The 22,812-nt window shown below is 35.9% G+C and overlaps 2 protein-coding genes across 2 annotated transcripts; both read left to right on the top strand.

Annotated features, from left to right (window-relative positions):
• Window positions 1-9,956: 9,956 nt before the first annotated feature.
• On the top strand, window positions 9,957-16,376 carry ppp1r27a (protein phosphatase 1, regulatory subunit 27a). Its single transcript, XM_059550152.1, has 3 exons — window positions 9,957-10,693; window positions 12,680-12,830; window positions 15,400-16,376. Exons 1-3 carry the CDS (start codon window positions 10,276-10,278, stop codon window positions 15,518-15,520), a joined length of 690 nt encoding a protein of 229 aa, XP_059406135.1. The 5' UTR covers window positions 9,957-10,275; the 3' UTR covers window positions 15,521-16,376.
• Window positions 16,377-19,181: 2,805 nt separating this feature from the next.
• Window positions 19,182-21,986, top strand: mcrip1 (MAPK regulated corepressor interacting protein 1). The gene is made up of 5 exons (XM_059550138.1): window positions 19,182-19,300; window positions 19,771-19,853; window positions 20,609-20,724; window positions 20,983-21,087; window positions 21,229-21,986. Exons 2-5 carry the CDS (start codon window positions 19,846-19,848, stop codon window positions 21,291-21,293), a joined length of 294 nt encoding a protein of 97 aa, XP_059406121.1. The 5' UTR covers window positions 19,182-19,300; window positions 19,771-19,845; the 3' UTR covers window positions 21,294-21,986.
• The last annotated feature ends 826 nt before the right edge of the window (window positions 21,987-22,812 follow it).

The following is a 22,812-nucleotide window of genomic DNA, read 5'->3' as shown; positions in this document are numbered from 1 at the left end:
GTATGGTAAGGAGACTGATTTATGCAACATGCATACTGTTTACAAGCTTGCCAAGTCTTTTTTTCTCTGGTACAACTCACATTATATAACCCAAAATTAAACAGATTTTGCTAGGATTTTAATATAATAATACATATGAAAGTAACAGAAAACGATGGCCAAATGTATGATTTTGATTTGCATGCAAATGAGTGGAAGTGAAAATAACAAGCTCCTAGTTTGCCAACATATTTAGAGTGACACTATCAGTTAATATCCTCATAACATACTGTCAGCCAGACACTGCTCATCTCTTTCTCTACCGGTCTCTCATCTTTAGCTAATCTTCCACTTTCCTCGAAACGCTCCTGATGGGATGACCCAAGAAGAGAACAGGAAGGAGCCTAGAATAGGCCATCATCCATCTGAAGATGATATCTGTGTTATGCAATGCGCTCATGTGGGTAGTTCACTCCTCACTAACCTTCAGCCTAAAGATCATATTCATTTTCCAAATGGATGAAATGAATAGTTATAGTTGAGACTAGTACTCAATGTACAGTGGATGTTTACGTAGACAGATGTTTATGAAATGTTTATACCCTAAACTCTATAAGCTGATCAAAAGTGAATAAATGGGCATTGCATGTATTTTGAATAAAATGTATGCGCTTATGAAAAACATCATTACCATTAATGACCACCAAGGCTTGACCATCCTGTCATTATTGCATTTCAAACATTAAAACATGCTTTCTTCCCATGTTGTATCTTCACAAATACTGAGAATTAGAATAAGTGGCCATTTCTTTTCCAGTGTCTCTGCATGGGTACCTGGGTGTCTGGTTAGAGAGTTATCTTGCACTGCACTATAGATGTTGTTTTGATTGTGAAAATAGACAGACTTCAAGATTTACAATTTAAACTATATTTGTAAGCAGACTTCTTAAAAAAAAAAAAAAAAAAAGCATAACAGGACTGTAAAACAAAGTACTACCAGATTTCTTAAAAAGATATATATTTAATGAATAGAATGTTATTATTAACAAATATAAATGTTGTCACTTTTGATCAATTTCATTTGTCCTTGATGAATAAAATGAATGAATAAAATAAATAATTTCCTACATAAATAAATGTTAGTACTTACAATAATAATAATTAGGTGTTAACCTTGAACCTACCCATAAACAGCCTAACCATAAACCATATGGTAATACTAGTCTTATATGAGTCAGTACTGCATTTGGTAACTACACTGTACATTCATGAAACTGAATGTACTATAAAATAAAGTGCAACTTGGTTTCTTAAAAATTCACATTTTCAATTGAGCTCTTTTCTTGGCTGATCACTGTTTTAAATGCCCATTTATCCTCTATTGTGAAGTGTAAAGCACTAGCATCTGTACGTTAAAATATGGAACCTGTTTTGCTGAGTGTTACTCTGATTTCTTTCTTTCTTTATTTTTTTTTTTTTTATGCTACGTACTCTCTCATTGGTTACTTAGAGCATATGGGTAAAACTCATGCCCCCATTGTGTAAGCAACATAGTGACCGTTCAAAGCACCCACAATTTTTAGAATCGGGAATTCAATCCCCACACAAACAATCATACCATCAAAGCTCTGACAAAACCCACCCTATGAAGTCAGCCACACACATGCTCCTGCAGCACTTTGAAACAGCTGCATGGCTCTACTCAGAACTTCAGGCTATTCGCTAGCTAGCATTCTTCATACCTGCTCAATGTCAGAGCGCCCCTTCTCACATTTGCAAAAAACAAACCGCTTGCGGACAATAGACTGGTGAGAAATAAAGAGTCAAACCACTAAGCATATCATAAAAGGCTTTGAAGGAATCGATGTGTGAAGCTCTCTGAGGTGGACGTCCTGTGTTTAATTAGTGGTTTGTTGTGTTTGGATCTGAGAACGAACCAGTCATAATACCAGCATGAGCTAAGAGTGTTAACCCTGCTACAAGAACAGCCTGAATTTCCATCATGGCATGCAGTCCAGCTAGTCGACTTGGAGTGTGTTTTACAAAAGTATTGTTAACAAGTTCAGCCTTTTATGAACAGAGTTCGATGATTTGGTGTTTCCAGAAAACATACTTCCAACAGGATTCGCAAACGTCTTCACAGAGTTGTGTGGTTGGTTCTACAGCTCTCAACCTGTAGTTAGAAATGGAACATGCAAATATACAATCTTTCATTCCATATAAAAACTAATTATAAAACTAAACATACATATTCTAGTTAGAGAAAGAAATTGTAATTTTGCAGGGGTGTTGCATTTTTGTATATTAATATATTCATGCTTTATTCTATGACACAAAGCATTCCTCAGTCGCATGGGTTTATTTGTAATAGCCAACAATACATTGTATAGGTCAAAATAATAGATTTTTTCCTTGATGCCAAAAATCATTAGGATATTAAGTAAAGATCATGTTCCATGAAGATATTTTGTCAATTTCCTACTATAAATATATAAAAACTGAACTTTTGATTAGTAATAAATTGCTAAGAACTTCATTTGGACAACTTTAAAGGCAAATTTATCAATATCCAGGTTTTCTTGAACCCTCAGATTCCAGATTTCAAATAGTATCTCAGTCAAATATTGTCCTTTCCTAACAAACCATACATCATATTTATTCAGCTTTCAGATTATGTATAAATCTCAAATTAAAAAATTGACCCATATGACTAGTTTTAACGTGTACGGTCACATATTGTGCTTTTGCGAATTACTCTACCTGGATAGCCTAACTATTCTACAAAAAAACTATTCTATCAGACATGCACTTATTGAGTGAGATGAAAGAGTTGAGCATTGTTGAAATTGTCATGTGACATGGTGTAGTTCTCTATAGTCTACACTTAGCATTTTTCTTCTGATTGTATTTAGGCTTTAAATTAATATAAATTGTGTTCATTTCTAAAGATTAGCATGAACAAAATATGTAAGAATCATGTTGTTGGTCACAGAGCTTATTTTCTTCCAAAATTCCAAAATTAGGGTTTTTGTTGAGGGAACCAGTGTGATGCCAGTCACTGCAGCACTCTATATCCTAGAGCAGTGTAATATGATAGGGAACCCGCAACTAAATCAAATTTAGAAGTTAAGTAACACAAAAGATAACTAAAAAGTAACAAATCAGTCTTCAGATGCTATGTTTGTTACCATGTCATTAATGAAAGTTTTTATATTATTGAACCAAGTAGTTCAAGTGTTGGATAGATGTGCGACACTACAGCTTTGGAAAACTGTCATGGCTAGCTAGTTAATTTTTCCAGTGGTGCATTGTAGTATGGTAGTTAAGCAGCAAGTTTGTTGGTTGTGCAAGAAATCCAGCTCAGAATGGCCTTTCTGTTGAAACATATTGGCGAGAGGTTATTCCTGGTGCAGGCCAGTTTATGCTGATTTGGTGCTGAATATGCTGGTGGACCATTATCGGCATGGTGTCAACCAACTTAACCTTTCTGCTAAAACTGGTTGATCAAGGAAGTATTTCTGGTTAAACTAGTTAAGAAACATGGCTAGGTCACCAGCACAGCAACATCCCATTCTAGTGCTGTTTTTCTTCAGCAGGGGGTAAATGGTCAGAGAAAAAGGGACTTTTGCTTTCACGCACCGGGCAAGGAGGGTGAGAGAAGCATGGGTAAATCACTGTCTTGTGGCCTATTTTTGCTACACTCCACCATTAAGCTTCACATCTGCCATCTGAGCTAAACTGTGCTCCAATTTAAACAGCCCCTGGAGAACCTGCACTAATTCTATAGACTTACTTTCAGTTCCAGGAAATCATCTGTTCATACTGCTTTAAATGTTTGATGTCTTATGTATTGCGTATTTTGTGCATGACATAGTGTCTTAAATAAGTGCTAGTGTTAAAATGATCTTACTATAAACACATATATCCACCAGAAAGATGGATACAGTTGATGAAATAATGCCATTTTATACCACATTATTTCATATTATCCACATTTAACACAGATGAACACTGTAACAAAAACAAAACTTTTTGTTTTGTTTTTGTTACAGAACAAAAATTTTGACATGACTTGTTTTATCGTGTTGGCTCAGCAAAAATCCATTTTAAAAAGTCAGGACAACTTTTATCCTCTTTAATACAAGTTTAATACACTTATTCAATCTGCAACTTAACCAAGCCCAACCAAGCAATTTTGTCCCAAATTTATTATTACTTTAGAAATTATGTTTTTTTTCTTTTTCTTTTTCTTTTTTTTTGACAAGCAACAGGCAGCTCGATGGAAAACATGTGCTGGTGACTAAAAGCAGGGCAACTCTACTGTACAGTCTCTGGAATGGCATCCATGTGTCTATTCCGTGCAACCAGAGCCAGGTGTGGAAAAGTCTTGTTTTGCTGAGTGCAAAGCTCGGTTTAAGCCTGGAAACTTCTCACAGATAACAGGCCACAGCGGCCATGGCATTACTATCTGTCAGCTCTCCAGTCTGTTAAAGGCTTTATAGTCTTACATTCAGCACACCAGGGGAGTAAACATTATTTGTAAAATGTTTTAAAAAATCTAATAAAAATAGAATTAAATGAAGCAAATCATGCCAGAAGGTACACTTATTTTGTGGGAATTGCAAGTTTTTTTTTTGGACGCTCAGCATGGTTCATTCTACTCTAAAGTTCATAGCATAAAGATTTTAATTGCAGCTGCTAAAACAAACAAAAAATCCATCAAATTATCTGTCTCATGACACGTGGTGAAGGCTAGCTTTCAGAGTGGACTTTTGCTATAGACAACATGCTAGCACTGCGTCTCCTGTGTCTTTACAGCGGTCAGCCATCGCAGCAGGGTGATTAGCCTCTTCTTTTAGACAGTGGATTACTGAACCTTGATATAGACATGGGTTATACTCTTTTATACTGCCAGAATCTGTTCGAGGGTCTTGATCTAAACCCCTCTCGCATCCTCTGTGGTGTTTATGGTCCAAAGATCAAAGTGAAAATCCACAGATCTGTTTCAAACCTGTTTTCTAAGACAGCATCATATAGAAAATAGAAGCACGTGAGAGATTTAAAGTGGTTTTAAAATGTTCTTCATAAGCAGAAACTCAAAGCACATGCAAACCAACACATCTGATGTTAGCATGTTACTAAACTAACATTATAAGATGGTACTCTAATTCACACAGAAGTTTATAGCGCAGTTTATAGTAAAATAAAAAAAAACACCTAAAATCCGTATTTGAGTACCTATTTCTGTAAATACTGTTCATTATTGAATACAATATATTTAAATCCATCTAGTAGATTTTAACCCGAAAATAAGCAAAGAAAGTCCTGGCCCTGCTCACTACTGAATATTTTAAATGTTGTATGAATGTTTTAAATGTTTTATACAAAGAGAGAAAGAGCAAGAGACACTCAACATGGGGGTGATCTGATGCAACACTTGGTGTAGTGTAGGAGTTCTCTGTTTTCTTTGTTTGTGAAGTGTGTATCACGTACACTATGAAGCAGTGTACGTGTGGGAGTGTGTGGTGTAGGACTGCTGTGCTATGTTTAACATCCTTCATTTGCACCGTTGACCCCATCACATGAGAGGTCACATCATGCAATGTATCAAGAAACTATCCCTTCCAGCCAATCATGTTCATTTTCTCCTCAACTGTGGGCCCAAGCTGTATGGCACTTCCATAAAAGAGAGTGTGCAATATGATAGTCAGGGTGAAAACAGCCACCCCTAACTGGGAAAATTTAATTATCTCCAACTTGGCAATATTTCTGTGTCTAGACTTTAACTCTGAGCCACTTGTACTTACAAAAACTTCAAACAATTATATACCAATATATATTGCACTTTTTGATACTTTGGCCATTGGCAGAAAGACATTACAGGTCACACTCGAGCTTGGGGAGCAATTCACACTATTAACTAAGTATTAACTATGACTTTTGACTCAATCTCCTAATTTGATGCTTATTAATATTTAGTAAGGTAGTTGTTAAATGTAAGTATCGGTTGGATTAAGGAACCAAAAAATATGGACATGTAGAATAAGACATTAATGTGTGCTTTATAAGTACTAATAAATAGCCAATATGCTAGTAGTATGCATACTAATAAGCAACTAGTTAATAGTGATGATTTACTCTTCACAAAGACCTGCCCCCCTTAGTTACTTTTGCTATGTCTAACAAGCCATGGCACTCTCAGGCCACATATCATGTTTTCACTCAGTGAAAAATACTGTACATCACGGAGCAAAAATGCAGAGCAGTTTACTTTAGGTATAAAACAAAGTCTCAGGTCTATAATTTTGTCATTTTTTTAAATAAATAAATAACTGTAGCGATGAACCGATAATCTCTTCCTCTTTATTAGCTATTATAGCACACAATAAACATGAATGAACATTGAAAGTTATATAATGTTTGCTTATATGTTATATAAGCAAACTCCTTCTTTAAAAACCCTCAGAATATTGAAAGGATTAAAACTGGATCAGTGCAAGAGGAAAATAAAAGAAAATTTAGAAATGGTAGGCTGTCAAAACTGGGGTTTCTCAGAAAAACACAAAATGACTAGTCAAATGTGAATGACACAAGAGAGGTGGATCTCCAGTCTACACAATGTATGATGAGGTATAGTGATATATTCACTTCATTGTGTATCATATCATATCTTCAAATTCATCCTCAGAGGTGTTGGCATAGAGAGGTCCCAATAACTGATATTATTGCATGCTGGTCGTGTCCTTTTCAGGTCATAATAGTGTTGATAATATGAGCTGAGATGGATTATGTCCTTGCTATTTCTCTTGGCTGGACGACACCTCCTGTGAAATGCTGCAGCCTGAAACCAAGGCCTTTGAAATACAGATGGAAGCAGCTCAGACGCTCCCGGTAGGACAGCTGCAGCAGTCAGAACTGAGGATCAGAGGACGGTGAAAACACACAAATGACTGCTCAGAACACAGACCAGCTTTGTGAGAGCAGGCACGTACAACCGTCTGACCTTTTCAAGTCCTTGAAGGTCAAGAAGAAGAAATCAGGATTGAATTAAAAAGAGAAAATAAAATGGCAGTATATGACTGGATGTGTGGAATTTATTAAAAAGGAGGCGTTAGGCGGAAATCTGAGCTGCTCAATCGAAGTATTGATCTGGGGTTTCAGAAAAAACATGTCCATGCAAGTCTTATGAAGCCATACAATAGCTTTTTATTAAAAATCATTCCCTCTGCTTCATCATTAGCTGGGTTAACATTACCATTCAAATTGCAAAAATTTAAACACACCTAATGGAAAGACGTCAATTTCGCAAATTTCCAATATATTGCAAAAAAAGTGATTACACTTAGATTAAGTGGTTTTTCAGCCAATTCAAAAAAGAAATATATCCCAAAATTGCTATGGCAAAGTTTTTTTTTCACATTTCACATATGGTGCACGAAAAAAATACATGATCATTTTTAATGTACTATAACCTCCAAGAAACACATGGATGCTCTCAAGCATGAGTGGCTTTCCTTGCCATTAATGCTTGGATGGGTTATTTACACACCACTCTACCAGCATCCCAGAAGTGGCTTTACATGCTGCTTTGCTAAAGATACAGGCATACGTCTCCTTCAATTAAAAATAAGAGTGCTGTGGCTGCAATATACATAAACTTACCAACATATTTCACCATGACTTATTGCAAGAGTAAAAATTGTGTAACATCGGCTACTGGAAACAGCATCATTTAATTTATGAAATATTGCGAAAGATTTGTGCAAATTTGTAATGGAAATGCACCTAAGGTATTCTTCGAATTATCAATGACTTCTTTGAAATTTGCACTTCTCCATAACCAAACTTGTTGTAGAAAGACTTGTCATGCCAAGTGGATGCCAAACTCCATTGGTTCTCACAAAAGTTGAAACCAATCAAGAGATTGAATATGAAGATGAGATTAAAGAGCTACTTTTGCAGTGAATTGCTGTAATGATAGATCACAGGAACGAGAGATCCAAAAGCAGTGTGTTTAATGGGTAGTCCAAAAATCAGTATCCAATTAGGCAAGAGGTCATAACCATGAAATCAGTCCAGAAACAAAACAAACAAGAAACTAGAAACTAGAGAACACAAGGGAATGCGAGAAAACCAGGTGATGGAAAATAAGGACTCCATGAAACAGAATGAAAACAGACCGGTATATATGGACAGGTGATGATGATGAAAATGAAGACAGCTGAGTGCAATTAACAGGTGTGCAATTAACCGTGATGAAGGGACAAGGCTTTGTGGGAAATGTAGTGCCTGCAGTGGGGTGCCCATGGGGAAGTGAGACCACTAGTGGACACCCAGGCAAACACAGACCAGACACCGTGACAATTGCAACTTAAATTTCAGTCTGTTAACGTTTTGTACTTAATTAAAACTTAAAACTAACTAAAATTAACTTAAAACTAAAAATATATATCGCAGTATTACTAAAAGATATTGTATGACTATGGAATATAAAACAAAACACCACATATATTTTTTAAAATATATTTATGTTAACTTTATGTTGCTTTTTTATGTTTCTGAAACTTCACAGGCAGTGTACACAATGTATACATTTTACACTATGGAACTTTTTTGTGTTTCACAGAAGAAATAAAGTCATACGGCAACAGGAAAATCTGTTAAGACTTATCAATTTTGAGGTCAACTATTCCATTAAGCAAATGGTAAATAATGTTTATTATATAAAAATCTAATCTTTAATGTTAATTATTGTATCATATCATCTTAGTTACCTACTATACTGTATTGGGTAGAGACGGTTACTTGTAACTATGCATAACTTACTGTTAAGTACATATAACATGTAACTACGTCAATTTATTTACTATATTCTTGATGTATTCATTCTATTAATACTAGAAATACATTTAAATTAAAATGTATTTAACCACATTATTACATAAATGAATTCCTCATATAGGATGGCTAAAGCAGCTTGTCTGGGCTTTGTATGTCCCATCATGACATACAGAAATAGAATCAATGATCCGACTGAAATCGAAAAGTACAAGCATATGACCTACTTGGTTCAATACTGAGGGCGATGATAAATTTAGCAGGCCTAATTTACAGCCGTGTGACCCTGCACTAGACAGCATCAATGCACTGGCACAGCACCCAGCTCACTTAGATTCTTGTTTGAGCTTTATATTTCAATAAAGTGATGTCTGTGTGTGCTTTCTTGTGCATCATATAATGCTTTGTGATGTTCCTGTGTGGAAACAAACCGGTTTCAGCCTAATATGCATGCATGAGCTTCAACTGAGAATCATTTAAATCGATTATAAGCATAGAGATAGTTCAACTAGACACTAAAAAGCAAACAACATCAGAACTTTTTTTATTTTTTTATGTGTTATAGGCAAAATATGATTACTTGGGTTGCATTTGGAGTCATATACTTCCAAATATCTTTTCAACTTTTAGAATTATTTTTCATTCCTCCATTCATTCATTCTCAATACTTGTTGGCACATCAATCCCAAAATGTTTTTTAAGCCCTGTAGCTTGTTTTGTCTGTGTTCAAGAATCAGTGCACTGTGTTCTCTAAGCTGTATTGATATCCAAACCCTACGATCAACATGATTTATAGTACTTTAAAATGTTATAGAAAAATCTGATCTCTTTCAGGTCTTAGAGTGAAGCTCCTATCTTGAAACGATCATTCTCTTCAGCTGTTGCCCATGTGTTCAGTCACATGATCAAGGATGAGCTCATTTATGTGGCAAACACACATTGTCCATGTTTTTTCGAAAGAGACACTGCAGGTTGCTCAGGGGACATTCACTGGTGCTGTCACAGATCTTTATGAGGGGGCGGAGTCAAAACTTGAATGCATGTGAAAGTACGGTGGGAGGAGTTACATCACTGTCACTAGATACAAGGGACGACATCCCCAAAATAACCCTGGAAAGGGTATATAGGACCCTGCTTTAACCTTCACTCTCAAAAGAGCAGACGGTACAGACCGTGCAAATAAAGTTGATGAAACAAGTGGTAATGGGACAGATAAACTAACCAAACTTGAAAAAAAAAAATCCCACCAATAAGGAACAGATTCCTCTGGAAAAGTGACATTATTTTGGACTTGAAGCGGATTGTAAAAACTGAAGACAGTGTGAACCCAAAGTCAAGGTTCAAGATCTTCCCCAAAACAGGATTTTACTCTTGCGTGGAGTTTGACTTGAGTTTCAAAGTGACCTCCTCTTGTGCCTAGAGCCGAGGGGGGGAGGCAAAGTCGTGGCGTCTCCGGGAATGAAGTACAGCTGCCAGTACCCGGTGTCACAGTACACACGCTCCGGCACACACTACACCTCCACACATTACACACCGTCACACTACTCCAGCAGCTCGTACTCGCCTGGATACTACAGTTCCACAAAGTACAGCCCGACTACACTCCACTCGCCATCATACTACACTCCACCGGCTTACACTCCTGCCTACAAGCCCACCTCCACCTACACCCCCATCTATAGCAAGGCGTCCCGGCAGAGCAGCTCAGCCCGGACAAGCGTACCACTTACTCCTACTGTAGCCCTCAAACCCGCTCGGGCCGTGCGCTTTACAAATGATGTCGTATTCCAGGATTTGGTCCGGCACAGTGAGCTGGAACAGATCGGTCGGTTTATGAGGGCGAGGAAAGTGCGTCTTGACACCATCTTCCATTCTGGTGAGTGAACCTCACCTTTCACACATAGAGTGCAAACAAATTAATTCACTTGTTTAATCTATAATCATCAGTCCAAGCGTATTTCAGCGTGTTGAAATGAAGTAAACCATTTGTAGGTCAAGTCCCTGTAGAGTGTAAACTCTTTGGCTTTATTGCAAGTTTAAAAAACATAGATCAAACATAGTAGTCTGACATGTCAACTTCTGGATTAACTAATCGTTGGAAGTTGAGACAGGGCCAATGTGGGGCTAACCTTCAGCAGTTATGGTGCATTTAAGTCATGTTGGAAAGATCACATGTAAGAGTTAATTGCACATGAACACACAACAAAGTTATAGGTTTACGAGCTGGAAAATTTTCTTGGAGGCCAGTCAGTGGAAAAACTCAGTATCTGTTTTGATGGTAAATTTGTTCAAATTATTATTATTATTTTTTTAGTTTACAATAAAACTAACTTGCATGTACAGAATACTATAGTATTGTACAACTACGATTGGTAATTATGAATATATAACGTGCATTTACAATGCACATTTTGAATTCATGATTTTATAGATGTAGTAATGTTCAAAATATCTTGTTGTATTTTATGCACAAAACGTACGTCACCATTTTGCTCCAACCAAAGTCATTCATGCACTTGACATCATAATTATGACATTTCATAAATGCAAACTTTCTAGGAAGTCTTTTTACACAACATTAACCTCTACATCACTATTTTGCTCCAAAGTTGACATTTTAAGGACATTTCATTAATACAAACTTTCCCGGAGGACTTTAAAACACCATTAGCCTCTTTTAGAAGATGCTGATATAAAGCATTTTACTCCTTGGATATCTTTTTAAAAGTAGCTGAATATTCTTACAAAAAACAAAATTTACCTTAGGGGGAATAACAGTTTGTCACCAGTGTTGGGGGTAACGCATTACAAGTAACATGAGTAATTGTAATCAGATTACTTTTTTCTAACTATTAATGTTTAATATACAGAAAAATATCATTTACTTTTTCAAATTAGTAATGCCACATGTATTGATTGACAGCTCTCCTATCCAAATGATGAAAGAAATCATGAGTAAAAGGTTTCTGTAGTTCTAGAATAAATCCGAAAATAAATGAATGCATCTCACTCGCAAAAAAACCAAAAGAAAACTAATTAAATATTACTCAAAATGAATAAAAACAGTTAAATAAAACTCTGAATATGATACACACTTGCAATAATTAAATGTTAAATACCAGAAATATCCTTGTATGCATTTAATCCCAATTTTTTTACCAATGTCTTTGCTGCTGACCTTCGATGATCGAATTCAAACATGCTAATAAGCACAAATTACTCTAGATAAATACTATTTATTTTTATTGCTGAAGTGTGCTTTGGAAAGAATTTTCAGTTCTACTGGTTTATTAATTTCACTTTTGGTGTGAAAGTGCTTCTACCTTCACCAAAAATATAACTTTTTTGTATTAAAAACAAACAAGCAAGCCCTGTCCAGATTTAAAAAGTAACATAATGCATAACTACGTAACGTAATTAGCTATTTTTTTAGGAAGGGACACAATATTGAAATGCATTACTTTTAAAAGTAACTTTCCTTAACACTGTTTCTTACTAGGGCAGAACCATTAAAGGGACAAATTTTTACCCCTAAAAAGTGCTTATTGGTACATTAGTGTAGTACTACTAAAATTTTTAGGGGCAAATAAGGTACAAAAATATCTCTTTGAGGGTACTGCCCTATCAACACAAGGTTATACCCCTAAAGATTTCATTATTATCAGTACCAAACATAAATGGATAGTGGCATTTTCCAAATTATAGACAATTCAGGGGATTATTTTGGGATTGTGATTGGTATGGCACAGAAATTACACTCTAAACTTTGAAAATGGAAAAATAAATATTCTTTTATTTGTCACTGCTATCTGGAAAGAGAAACTGAACTGCCCACCCTAACGAAATCAGGTTTTTTTTTCAGGAATGGCAGCACTCCATGAAGCCGTGCTCTCAGGAAACCTGGAGTGTGTGAAGCTCCTGATAAAGTATGGAGCTGACGTTCACCAGAGGGATGAAAACGGCTGGACACCACTGCACATGGCATGCAGCGACGGTTATCCTGAGATTGCACGGTGAGAACAAACTCATTATAAGACACTTCTGAGAGACCTGATTCTCAACTGATTTCAATAGAGTTTTGAAAGTTGATAAGATAATAGTATTATATTGGGTAAAGCTGTACATTTTTAATTTCATTTACTTATATTTTTATTGTGAGCAGTACTGGGTTGGGGAACAGAGCCATTAATTATACAAACCCGATTCCAAAAAAGTTGAGACACTGTACAAATTGTGAGCAAAAGAGTTATGAAATAATTTACAAATCTCATAAACTTATATTTTATTCACAAAAGAAAATATAGATAACATATCAAATGTTGAAAGTGAGACATTTTGAAATGTCATGCCAAATATTTGCTCATTTTGGATTTCATGAGAGCTACACATTGCAAAAAAGTTGGGACAGGTAGCAATAAGAGGCCGGAAAATGTAGATATAAAGAACAGCTGGAGGACCAATTTGTAACTTATTAGGTCAATTGGCAACATGACTGGGTATAAAAAGAGCCTCTCAGAGTGGCAGTGTCTCTCAGAAGTCAAGATGGGCAGAGGATCACCAATTCCCCCAATGCTGTGGCGACAAATAGTGGAGCAATATCAGAAAGGAGTTTCTCAGAGAAAAATTACAAAGAGTTTGAAGTTATTATCATCTACAGTGCATAATATCATCCAAAGATTCAGAGAATCTGGAACAATCTCTGTGCGTAAGGATCAAGGCCGGAAAACCATACTGGATGTCTGTGATCTCCGGACCCTTAGACGGCACTGCATCACATACAGGAATGCTACTGTAATGGAAATCACAACATGGGCTCAGGAATACTTCCAGAAAACATTGTCGGTGAAAATAATCCACCGTACCATTCACCGTTGCCAGCTAAAACTCTATAGGTCAAAAAAGAAGCCATATCTAAACATGATCCAGAAGCAAAGGTGTTTTCTCTGGGCCAAGGCTCATTTAAAATGAACTGTGGCAAAATGGAAAAATGTTCTGAGGTCAGATGAATCAAAATTTGAAGTTCTTTTTGGAAAACTGGGACACCATGTCATCCGAACTAAAGAGGACAAAGACAACCCAAGTTGTTATCAGCACTCAGTTCAGAAGCCTGCATCTCTGATGGTATGGGGTTGCATGAGTGCGTGTGGCATGGGCAGCTTACACATCTGGAAAGGCACCATCAATGCTGAAAGATATATCCAAGTTCTAGAACAACATATGCTCCCATCCAGACGTCGTCTCTTTCAGGGAAGACCTTGCATTTTCCAACAAGACAATACCAGACCACATACTGCATCAATTACAACATCATGGCTGCATAGAAGAAGGATCCGGGTACTGAAACGGCCAGCCTGCAGTCAAGATCTTTCACCCATAGAAAACATTTGGTGCATTATAAAGAGGAAGATGCGACAAAGAAGACCTAAGACAGTTGAGCAACTAGAAGCCTGTATTAGACAAGAATGGGACAACATTTCTATTCCTAAACTTGTCTTCTCAGTCACAAGACGTTTGCAGACTGTTGTAAAAAGAAGAGGGGATGCCAAACAGTGGTAAACATGACCTTGTCCCAAGTTTTTTGAGATGTGCTGATGCCATGAAATTTAAAATCAACTTATTTTTCCCTAAAAATTATACATTTTCTCAGTTTAAACATTTGATATGTCATCTATGTTGTATTCTGAATAAAATATTGATACGCATCTCGTCAGTAAAGCCGGTTATCTATTCAGCGGTAAATTCCATCAGGTGCATGATTTCACACAGAGCAGCTGTTACTACACGGAGCCGTTGTTAACTGACAAGCTGCGCAAATCAACGTTCATTATCAGTGTGGATTTGCACAGCATGTCAGTTAACAACGGCTCCGTGTAGTAACAGCGGCTCTATGTGAAATCACGCACCAGATGGAATTTAACGCTGATTAGATAACCGGCTTTACTGATGAGATGCGCATTAATAATCGGACGATATTTATCGTGCACCCCTTGTTTATCATCATTGCATTCTGTTTTTATTCACAATTTGTACAGTGTCCCAACTTTTTTGGAATCGGGTTTGTAGTTTAGCATACATTATATTATTGTAAAAATAAAATAGTGCTTAACTTAATAACTATAATTATAAAATAAAGCGCCACTTAAGTGTACTTGAAGAGTACACGTTTATTAATGATTCACACTTAAGTAAACTTAAAAAGTGCTCTTTGTAATGACGTAATATCAAACGTTTTACTTTAAATCGCATTTTAAATCATCTTTTTTTTCATATTCTTACTTGATTTGATGTGTCAACAGAAGTAAAAATTTAATTACGGAAACGTCCTGTTCATAAGAGTACCAAATAATCACTCTAAAGTTCAGCTCACATAAAAATTTAATTTTCATTTAATTGTGGTTCACTTCAATTGTGTCCAAAAACAATTTCAGTTGAACTGAAGCATATTACTTTTGTAATATATTCTCTCTCTTTTTTTTCAATGTTTGTCAAAGTGTACTTCTTTTTTCAAAGGTATATTGTCAGATTGTTAATGTTTGTCTAAAAATAATCATATTAAAATGTAAAATACAATTCCTCCTTCAGGTACCTTCTCTCTCTGGGTGCCAGTGTGGAGGCTGAGAATGAAAATGGGGAGAAACCAGCAGACCTCATCGACCCAGACTGCAAAGAACTGCTCAAGCTCTTCAAGACAGGCTGTGTTTGAGGGCTGTCCCACGGAATAACTTGAAAAAGAAAAAAGCTAGCTTTCAAAAAAACATTCAGATCACTCTCCTGAGCTTCGCATTTTGTGTGGTTCTCTTGAATATTCTTTATATCTTTTATTTTTTTGGCTTTTAATGAGACACAACATTACTATACAGTACAGAGGGAATCCAAACCCTCCATATCTGTTTGCTTTTGTATTTCTGAGTGAAATAGTATTGAACGTGGAAAAATGAATGGTGGGAATAGATTGCATTATGAAAAGTATGTGTATATACTGCAATGCGGTCAGATGTTTTGAGGGAAGGTTTTCTAATGTCAGAAAAAAAGAAAAGTTGTTTTAGAGGGCAAGCAAGTTATTAAACTTTGATAAGAGAAGAAGACAAATGGAATAACATATACAATAAGACCAGGAATGTTTATATAAAAATGCATGTGTCAGAACATCACCACACATTCACACAAACCAGCATCTTTACAGACAGATCTCTGCAATTGTTCTTTTTCACTGCTGTGTTAACCGTACTTTCTACCAGGGGTCCCTTTGATTGTTATCATTTTCACAATTCAGAAAAGTGATCTTTTATGTGACAAGGGAAGAGATCCTGTTTATGTAAAGAGATGCTTGCTGAGAAGTGCACAGGCCAGAATGAAGCGGGTTGCCATCTGTCTGCTGGGCAGCAGGAGAGTACAGAAACACAACCTGCCGTCAGACTCGCTTACCAAGAAACACTGAGGCTTTGTGCATTACTGTTAAAGCTGAGGGCACTACTGACATTTTGAATGTCTCTTGTCAAAGTCTTATCTTTATCTTATTTTTTACAATGTTTTCCTAAATAAAGCTGCTTTTATATAAATACTGAGTTGTGATTTGCATCAAACCCTTTGAAGATTATAAAAACTTAATGCTGTCCAACTGGAATATAATAGTTGACTTTATTTACGAATTATATTAGTGCTGTCTCAAATGATTAATCGCGATTAATCATATCCAAAATAGAAGTTTTTGTTTACATAATATATGTGTGTGTACTGTTTATATATATATATATATATATATATATATATATATATATATATATATATATATATATATATATAAATACAAGGACATGCATGTATATATGTAAGAAAAATATTTTGTTTATTAATTAAATATATTTATATATAAATAATAAGAATATAAATTTATACATGTATTTTCAAAATACGTACTGTATGTGCTATGTATAATAAATATACACAGTACACATATATTATGTAAACAAAAACTTTTATTTTGGAGGTGAATAATCGCGATTAATCGATTGACAGCACTAGTTTATATTTTTTCTCCGTGGCAATATTTGATATCTTGATCTATGTGCTTCAAAAGACCTTATAAGGTTACGTTTTTCAGTCAGAGGAATCTTCACAAACAAGTAAAACAATGCAGTGAAAATATGTAATAAAGTTCAAAATAATCGAATGGTTTTTCACGAGCTACACACAAGAAAGAATGATATTGGATCATTTGCGTCAAGCACTATATAACATAAGACACAGTTAATTTTAACAAAACCCCTTTTTGGTATTCCTGACATGTACGTCTCCAAAGTGGATTTGCATGAAGCATATATATCTTAAAGACGATTAAATGTCTGTTTAATATTAGACAGAGAAATGTTATAAAAGAATTGGAAAAGAACAAATCACATGAACAGACATCAATAAAACATCTTTTAAATTTTAAGTTGTAGTTTATTTTAAACAGAGTTATTACAGCACTTTTCTGATTCTTGATTGCTGTACATTTGATGCAGATCTTTTGTGGTTGAGGTGACGGCGGCATCTGTGGAAAAAACCTGAAACCAAAATCTAAAGTAAGATCATTCTGTTACTTCTAATACAGAAATGAAGTGACACTGTGCTGTTAAAATGACTGCTTTTGTTCTGTGTTTGTGCATCTTTGCCGGATCTGAAATGTCTGCAGACAGCTGTGTGGTCTGAGGATGGAGAAGATGGAGTGCCATGGGTGAAATGCTCCATCACTGCATCTCCCCTTGTTTTCTCATCAGGACCAGATGCTGCTGTGGTCTCTTCATCTTCAGTGACCCCAGAGCCAGCGAGAGCATCTAGAGAAAGACCAAAAGACACTGAGGATGTGAGTTTGGTCAAGTTTGTTCTGTTGGTTACTATTCATACAACATCAGTCAATAAAACCGTAGTTTCAGAAGTTTCTAAAGCATCATCAAATAATGTCACAAATAATCTGAAAGTCAGGCTCCATTGACTGATACTGTATGAACACAAACCAGCAGGAGAAACTTTGGACAAAGGATTGAACAGAATGGGGGCAAGTCATTAATGACTGAATTTATATGTTTAGATGATCTGACCCTTTAAAACCCATAACAGAAACTGTATTAAATGTATGCATGCATTAATATTATAATAGCACCTTGGAGAAAAAAGCTTTAAGAAATAAAGTTTAAGATTCTGCTGATCAGTCCAGTTCACTACACCACAGAAATAATGAAGCTATAGCAAATTAACATGCAACTGTAAAAATATGAAATTAAATTCAGCAATGAATAGAATGCTGACAACATGACAAAGTGTTTTACTCTGTGTAAGTGTTTTCCAGGTAGTGGTGCTCATGGTGAGCAGACACAGATGTTTGGAGCAGACACAGCAGCACATGTTCTCCTGCTCTTGTTCAGGGTTGTGTGGTTCAGGGTCTTCATCATGGTCTTCCTCATCCTCTCTGTGCACTCAGACAAGGACTCGATGTCCCTCTCTCATCATGATCAGATTCAGTCTGACTGCAGTAGTGAGGGACGTGATGGACGGATGTGGGTCCACCGTCTGTAAACATTCAAAAACAGAACAATGTCTGAATAAAGCTTTGTTTCATCGGTTGTTGACTTGTGTTTATTTATTGTGATGGTTACTTTTATTATTTTACTTGTTTATTCATGTCTCCTGTTGTTGTCAGTAAATAAAATTATAGCCTAATTGTTTCATTAACACATGCATTCATTCATTACTTGACTTGAATATTTAGATGTATTCATCTTGGCTGCATTTGTCTAGTGTGAAGTCATGCATGAATAGGAAAAAAATGACAATTTGTTTGTTTTACAAAAAATATATATAATTATTAGTCCCAATTTATCATTATTATTGTTGATAAGTGTTGGGGTGGGCTAGATATGCTTCCTGTGATAATCTTAATTTTTTAAGTAAAAATACTATGTGAAGTTACTGATGTTATGAGGTGTTTATGAGGATTAAACTGTGGGTCATTTCAACAGAGTTAAAATTTAAATACAACACAAAATGTATTGGTTAAACTACAATATCAATAAAAGGGCATCTGTGTATTCAACAAGACCACAAAAGGAGCAAATTGCATCAACATCAAAATATTTAGATAGTAAATATTAAACCTGTAGCAGTCAGTCATATATTTGAAGTTGGTGCGCTTGTAATAACGTCATATGTCACATCATAACGTAAACATGGCGGACCGCATTCATACTCAACGAGATTTGGCTGTAGTACGTACTCTTTTAGCAATCGTTAAGTAAGTACTTATTGAAATTAAGTACCTACTCATTAAGTATGCGATTTCGAACGCAGCCATTGAACAGCACGTCGGCTGGCTCTGTCCGCGCATGCGCGCCTCTCTCGGCTTCTTCGGCTGAACCGGAAATAATTGGTTGGCATTAGCAACGTTTAGGCCGATCCAGGCCTGAATACAGACATAGTAGCCGAAGAAACAGAAACAAACAGACAGGTTTGAAAAAGCTTATTTACGTCCTTTCCTCTGTGTGCCCGTTAGTCTGAATGTTTCGCGACGCGTTCGCTACGTTTATGCTCAGATTGCTTGTGAAGTCAGCATCAGTTTCTCACTATGAACACAATGCTAACCGACTAGCTGCTAGCACCTTATAAACAAAAACAAACACCGAGTGACTGAATTACCTTCCTTGACGTTCAATTAAATCCTGTCCTCTCGCTTGTGATTGAGATGGCGCATTTAATGTCTCTAGACCAGCCTTATGCACAGATGAACATAGCACAAATCTGTTCAAATCAATCATTGATGGTACTTGAGCTCTGATCTCAGATTGAGTCGGTCATGTCCGCTAATAAACGGTGCACCAATGATTTCCTTCTTGGTTTTGCTGTCTGGGTCTTTTATTCAAATGCAATCGAATGACAATTAGTGTCTTTTGTCTGAATTACTTCCATCTTTCCCCTCAGAAAACCCACTGAAGGACATACAATCCTTCCTGTCGAGCCTCATACTGAGATTGTGAGGCCAGAGACTAGAACAGAATGACCAGGTAAAGTCTTCTAATCAGAGAATGTGTTTTAATCGTAAAATAGAGCCACTGTTAAAAAACACAAGACTTGAGTGATAAACATTGGATCCCTTTCACAGATTGTGATTATCTATCTATCTATCCAACATCACATAAATATATTTTAACATGCTAACGATTTTCTTAAAAAAGTAAAAAAAATCACAATATTGATGTTTTACTGTAGATTTATTGAGCAATTTTTTTTTATTTCAAAAACATTTCAATAGTAAATGTGATATCGCTCTTCTGACTTACCTCTTTTGAAAAGTTTTGGAATTTTGTTTATTTTTATTTGGGAGCAAATTGGAAGGCAAACATTTTTTGCTGCAGTCTCCCATTTTTTTTAACTATGAAAATGTATCTAACCATCACAGCTTTTGAGATCCCCCAAAACTACAACAAGGCTCCATATTGAAAGGTCCCAGTACTATAAAAGCACCTTCTGCTGAGTTTGTTTTCACAGTTTTAGGGTGACAGGTTTCATTTTAACAGCTGATGTTTCTACATTCTGAGCTTGTTTGTCAATACAGTTATAAAACTTGGGCAAAATACATTTTTAATACTGAAGTAAAAATAATTGAGAGAAAGTGGGAAAGTATGTTTTGTGGCTAGATTCTTGGAACTGTAGCAAAAAAAAATTAACATTATTTCTAGCGCCCAAGTACAGTCTCTCAGTATTTTCTTTTTAATGCATGCTGAAATATTTTACTCAGTGTTTTCTGTGTCTTCTGCAGCTCCTCTACCCCTAGAATGCACACGTACAAGAGGACCTCCAGCCCTCGATCCCCAACGAATGCAGGAGAGCCTTTCACACCAGCACATGAAGAAAATGTGCGCTTCATCCATGACAGTAAGACATGAGACGCCCCTTTAGAGCTGAGCACCAAAAGTGTGGTTTCCACACATGAGAACATCACAGAAATGTATCAAATCTACAAAAAGCGTGGAAACGTCTTTTTGTTATAGTGATGCTCTGCTTTTAAATACATAATTGGCTAGAAATAATCATTATCCTTATTTAATAATTATGTACTTCATGTAAATGTATCGGTCAAAAAAGTGTAGGAATACATTAGTGGTGTTGTAATGCTTTTGTGTTTTTTTCCAGCTTGGCTTTGTGTTTTGAGAGACATTAAATCTCCACAAAATAGTGAACGTAATGATCGTGGCCCACAGGAGTATGTGGAGAAAAACCCAAATCCCAACCTACACTGTAAGTTTACCTTTATGTAAAAGATAACCCAGTGTAAAATGTTTCATTGTATGTACGTATTTATGTGGACAAAGTTCATGCCATGTCTTTATTTATTTTTTAATCGGTTTGCTTCTGTGTTTGGTCTCTTCTCTCTTTCAGCTTTTATACCAGTGGACCTGAGTGACCTTAAGAAGCGGACCACACAAGACTCCAAGAAGTCTTAAACCGCTCCCTCTCTTTCTGATCCAGCAGGTTTTGTCCTCCCTTTTACATTTGGGACCTTTTTACTCTATCAGTCTCCTGTCGGCCGACAAAGATCCACACGCTGGGAGATTCGGCCACCTTAGTCCAGAAAGCTTCTCTTTTCTCTGCCTCTTGGACCTGTGGTCTGGACTTACAGGCTGACAGATATTTATGCGTTACATTTTACACAAAAGCGGCCATTCCCTGTTTGTCATGTGTTTTTTTTTTTTTTTTGATTATTTTTCAATTAACAAAGACCTGTTTCAGGGTTGGTTTTTTTTTTTTTTTTTTTCACTCCTTGGGTTTAAATTCTCCTCCGTATATTATTATTATTATTTTTTGATGTGTAAATGACAATTGAGAAAGGCAAAGAACAGTGATGCTTAAACTGTTGGACATGACTCTTCACAAACGTTCTCAAAACGGGACGCGGTCCTGGAATACCCCTTCTTTTTGGAAACATGTTGATCACCTGACGGGGAGCGAGTCGACTGACTGTTCAATTCGTTTCATAGATCCATTGATTCAAAGAAGAGTTTAGTGAGTTTTGTCTGATTGGCTCGGCAGATATTTTTAGTAAACACACCTCCATTTTTAACTATGAATTGATACCTAAGTAAACTTTCCCACATCCTTCAAACCCAGCCTTTAAAATAAAGATTGCTTTTCTGTTATCTCAGCCTCTCTGCAGTCTATTTATCATGTAGTCTGTCTGTTGACTTTGAGCTCACCTGTGTGCTGAAATGCTTCTTTTCTGGAAATACTTCATGACACATCGTGAAATCACAGCCTTATCCAAATCTATGTCTAAGCAAACACACTGTAGAATAGCAGTAGTAGTAACAAATCATCCGCCTGAGTTGATGGTTTTAGATTTTAATAAGCGTTTCAGGGATGAATGAGATGATACAGGACTGGGAAAGTCTCAAATGAAACCCTGTTTTAATTCCACTTTCCATTAATCCAGTTTAGTATCTGCAATCTGCATTTAGACTGATTCAAGACAGGATCTAGATTTTGGTAACCCATAATCTGTGGTGACTCTATTATATTTTGATTCTAATCCATTTCGGAGAGAACTGACAAAGTGAGAGAGAAGAGAAGAACCTGTGTGTGTAAATGTCCTATTGTATATATATCAAGACTTAATTTTTGATTAGTAAAATGCATTTTCAAAAGCTTTTTTTTTTTGCCCCCCTCAGATTCCAGATTTTAAAAAATATTCTCAAGCAAATATTGTCCAGTCAATTGAAAAGCTTATTAATACAGATGATGAATAAATCTCAGTTTCAAACAAATTTACCCTTAACTAGTTTTGTGGTCCAGGGTAACAAAAAGGTTAAAAAAAATAAAGACCCCCCCAAAAAAGTATCAAATTTTACTCGAGTAAAAGTAAGAGAGTTCTAGATTTCGAATTAAATTAAGTATTAAATTATATTTAAGTAGTACAGTATGCTTTGAAATGTTGTGAAAGGAAAGTTTTCAAACGAAAAACACTGA

Source organism: Carassius carassius, chromosome 1 (assembly GCF_963082965.1).
Source record: "Carassius carassius chromosome 1, fCarCar2.1, whole genome shotgun sequence".
In the NCBI taxonomy this organism is placed as follows: domain Eukaryota; kingdom Metazoa; phylum Chordata; class Actinopteri; order Cypriniformes; family Cyprinidae; genus Carassius; species Carassius carassius.
This window is presented reverse-complemented; position numbering and strand designations above follow the sequence as displayed.

Excerpts from the sequence above, each read along its gene's own strand:
- mcrip1 (XM_059550138.1), top strand. Across the intron at positions 20,725-20,982 it reads TGTGCGCTTCATCCATGACA|CTTGGCTTTGTGTTTTGAGA; the intron begins GTAAGACATGAG and ends GTTTTTTTCCAG. Across the intron at positions 21,088-21,228 it reads CCCAAATCCCAACCTACACT|CTTTTATACCAGTGGACCTG; the intron begins GTAAGTTTACCT and ends TCTCTCTTTCAG.
- ppp1r27a (XM_059550152.1), top strand. The coding sequence starts at position 10,276 with ATGAAGTACAGCTGCCAGTACCCGGTGTCACAGTACACACGCTCCGGC. Across the intron at positions 10,694-12,679 it reads TGACACCATCTTCCATTCTG|GAATGGCAGCACTCCATGAA; the intron begins GTGAGTGAACCT and ends TTTTTTTTTCAG. Across the intron at positions 12,831-15,399 it reads GGTTATCCTGAGATTGCACG|GTACCTTCTCTCTCTGGGTG; the intron begins GTGAGAACAAAC and ends TTCCTCCTTCAG.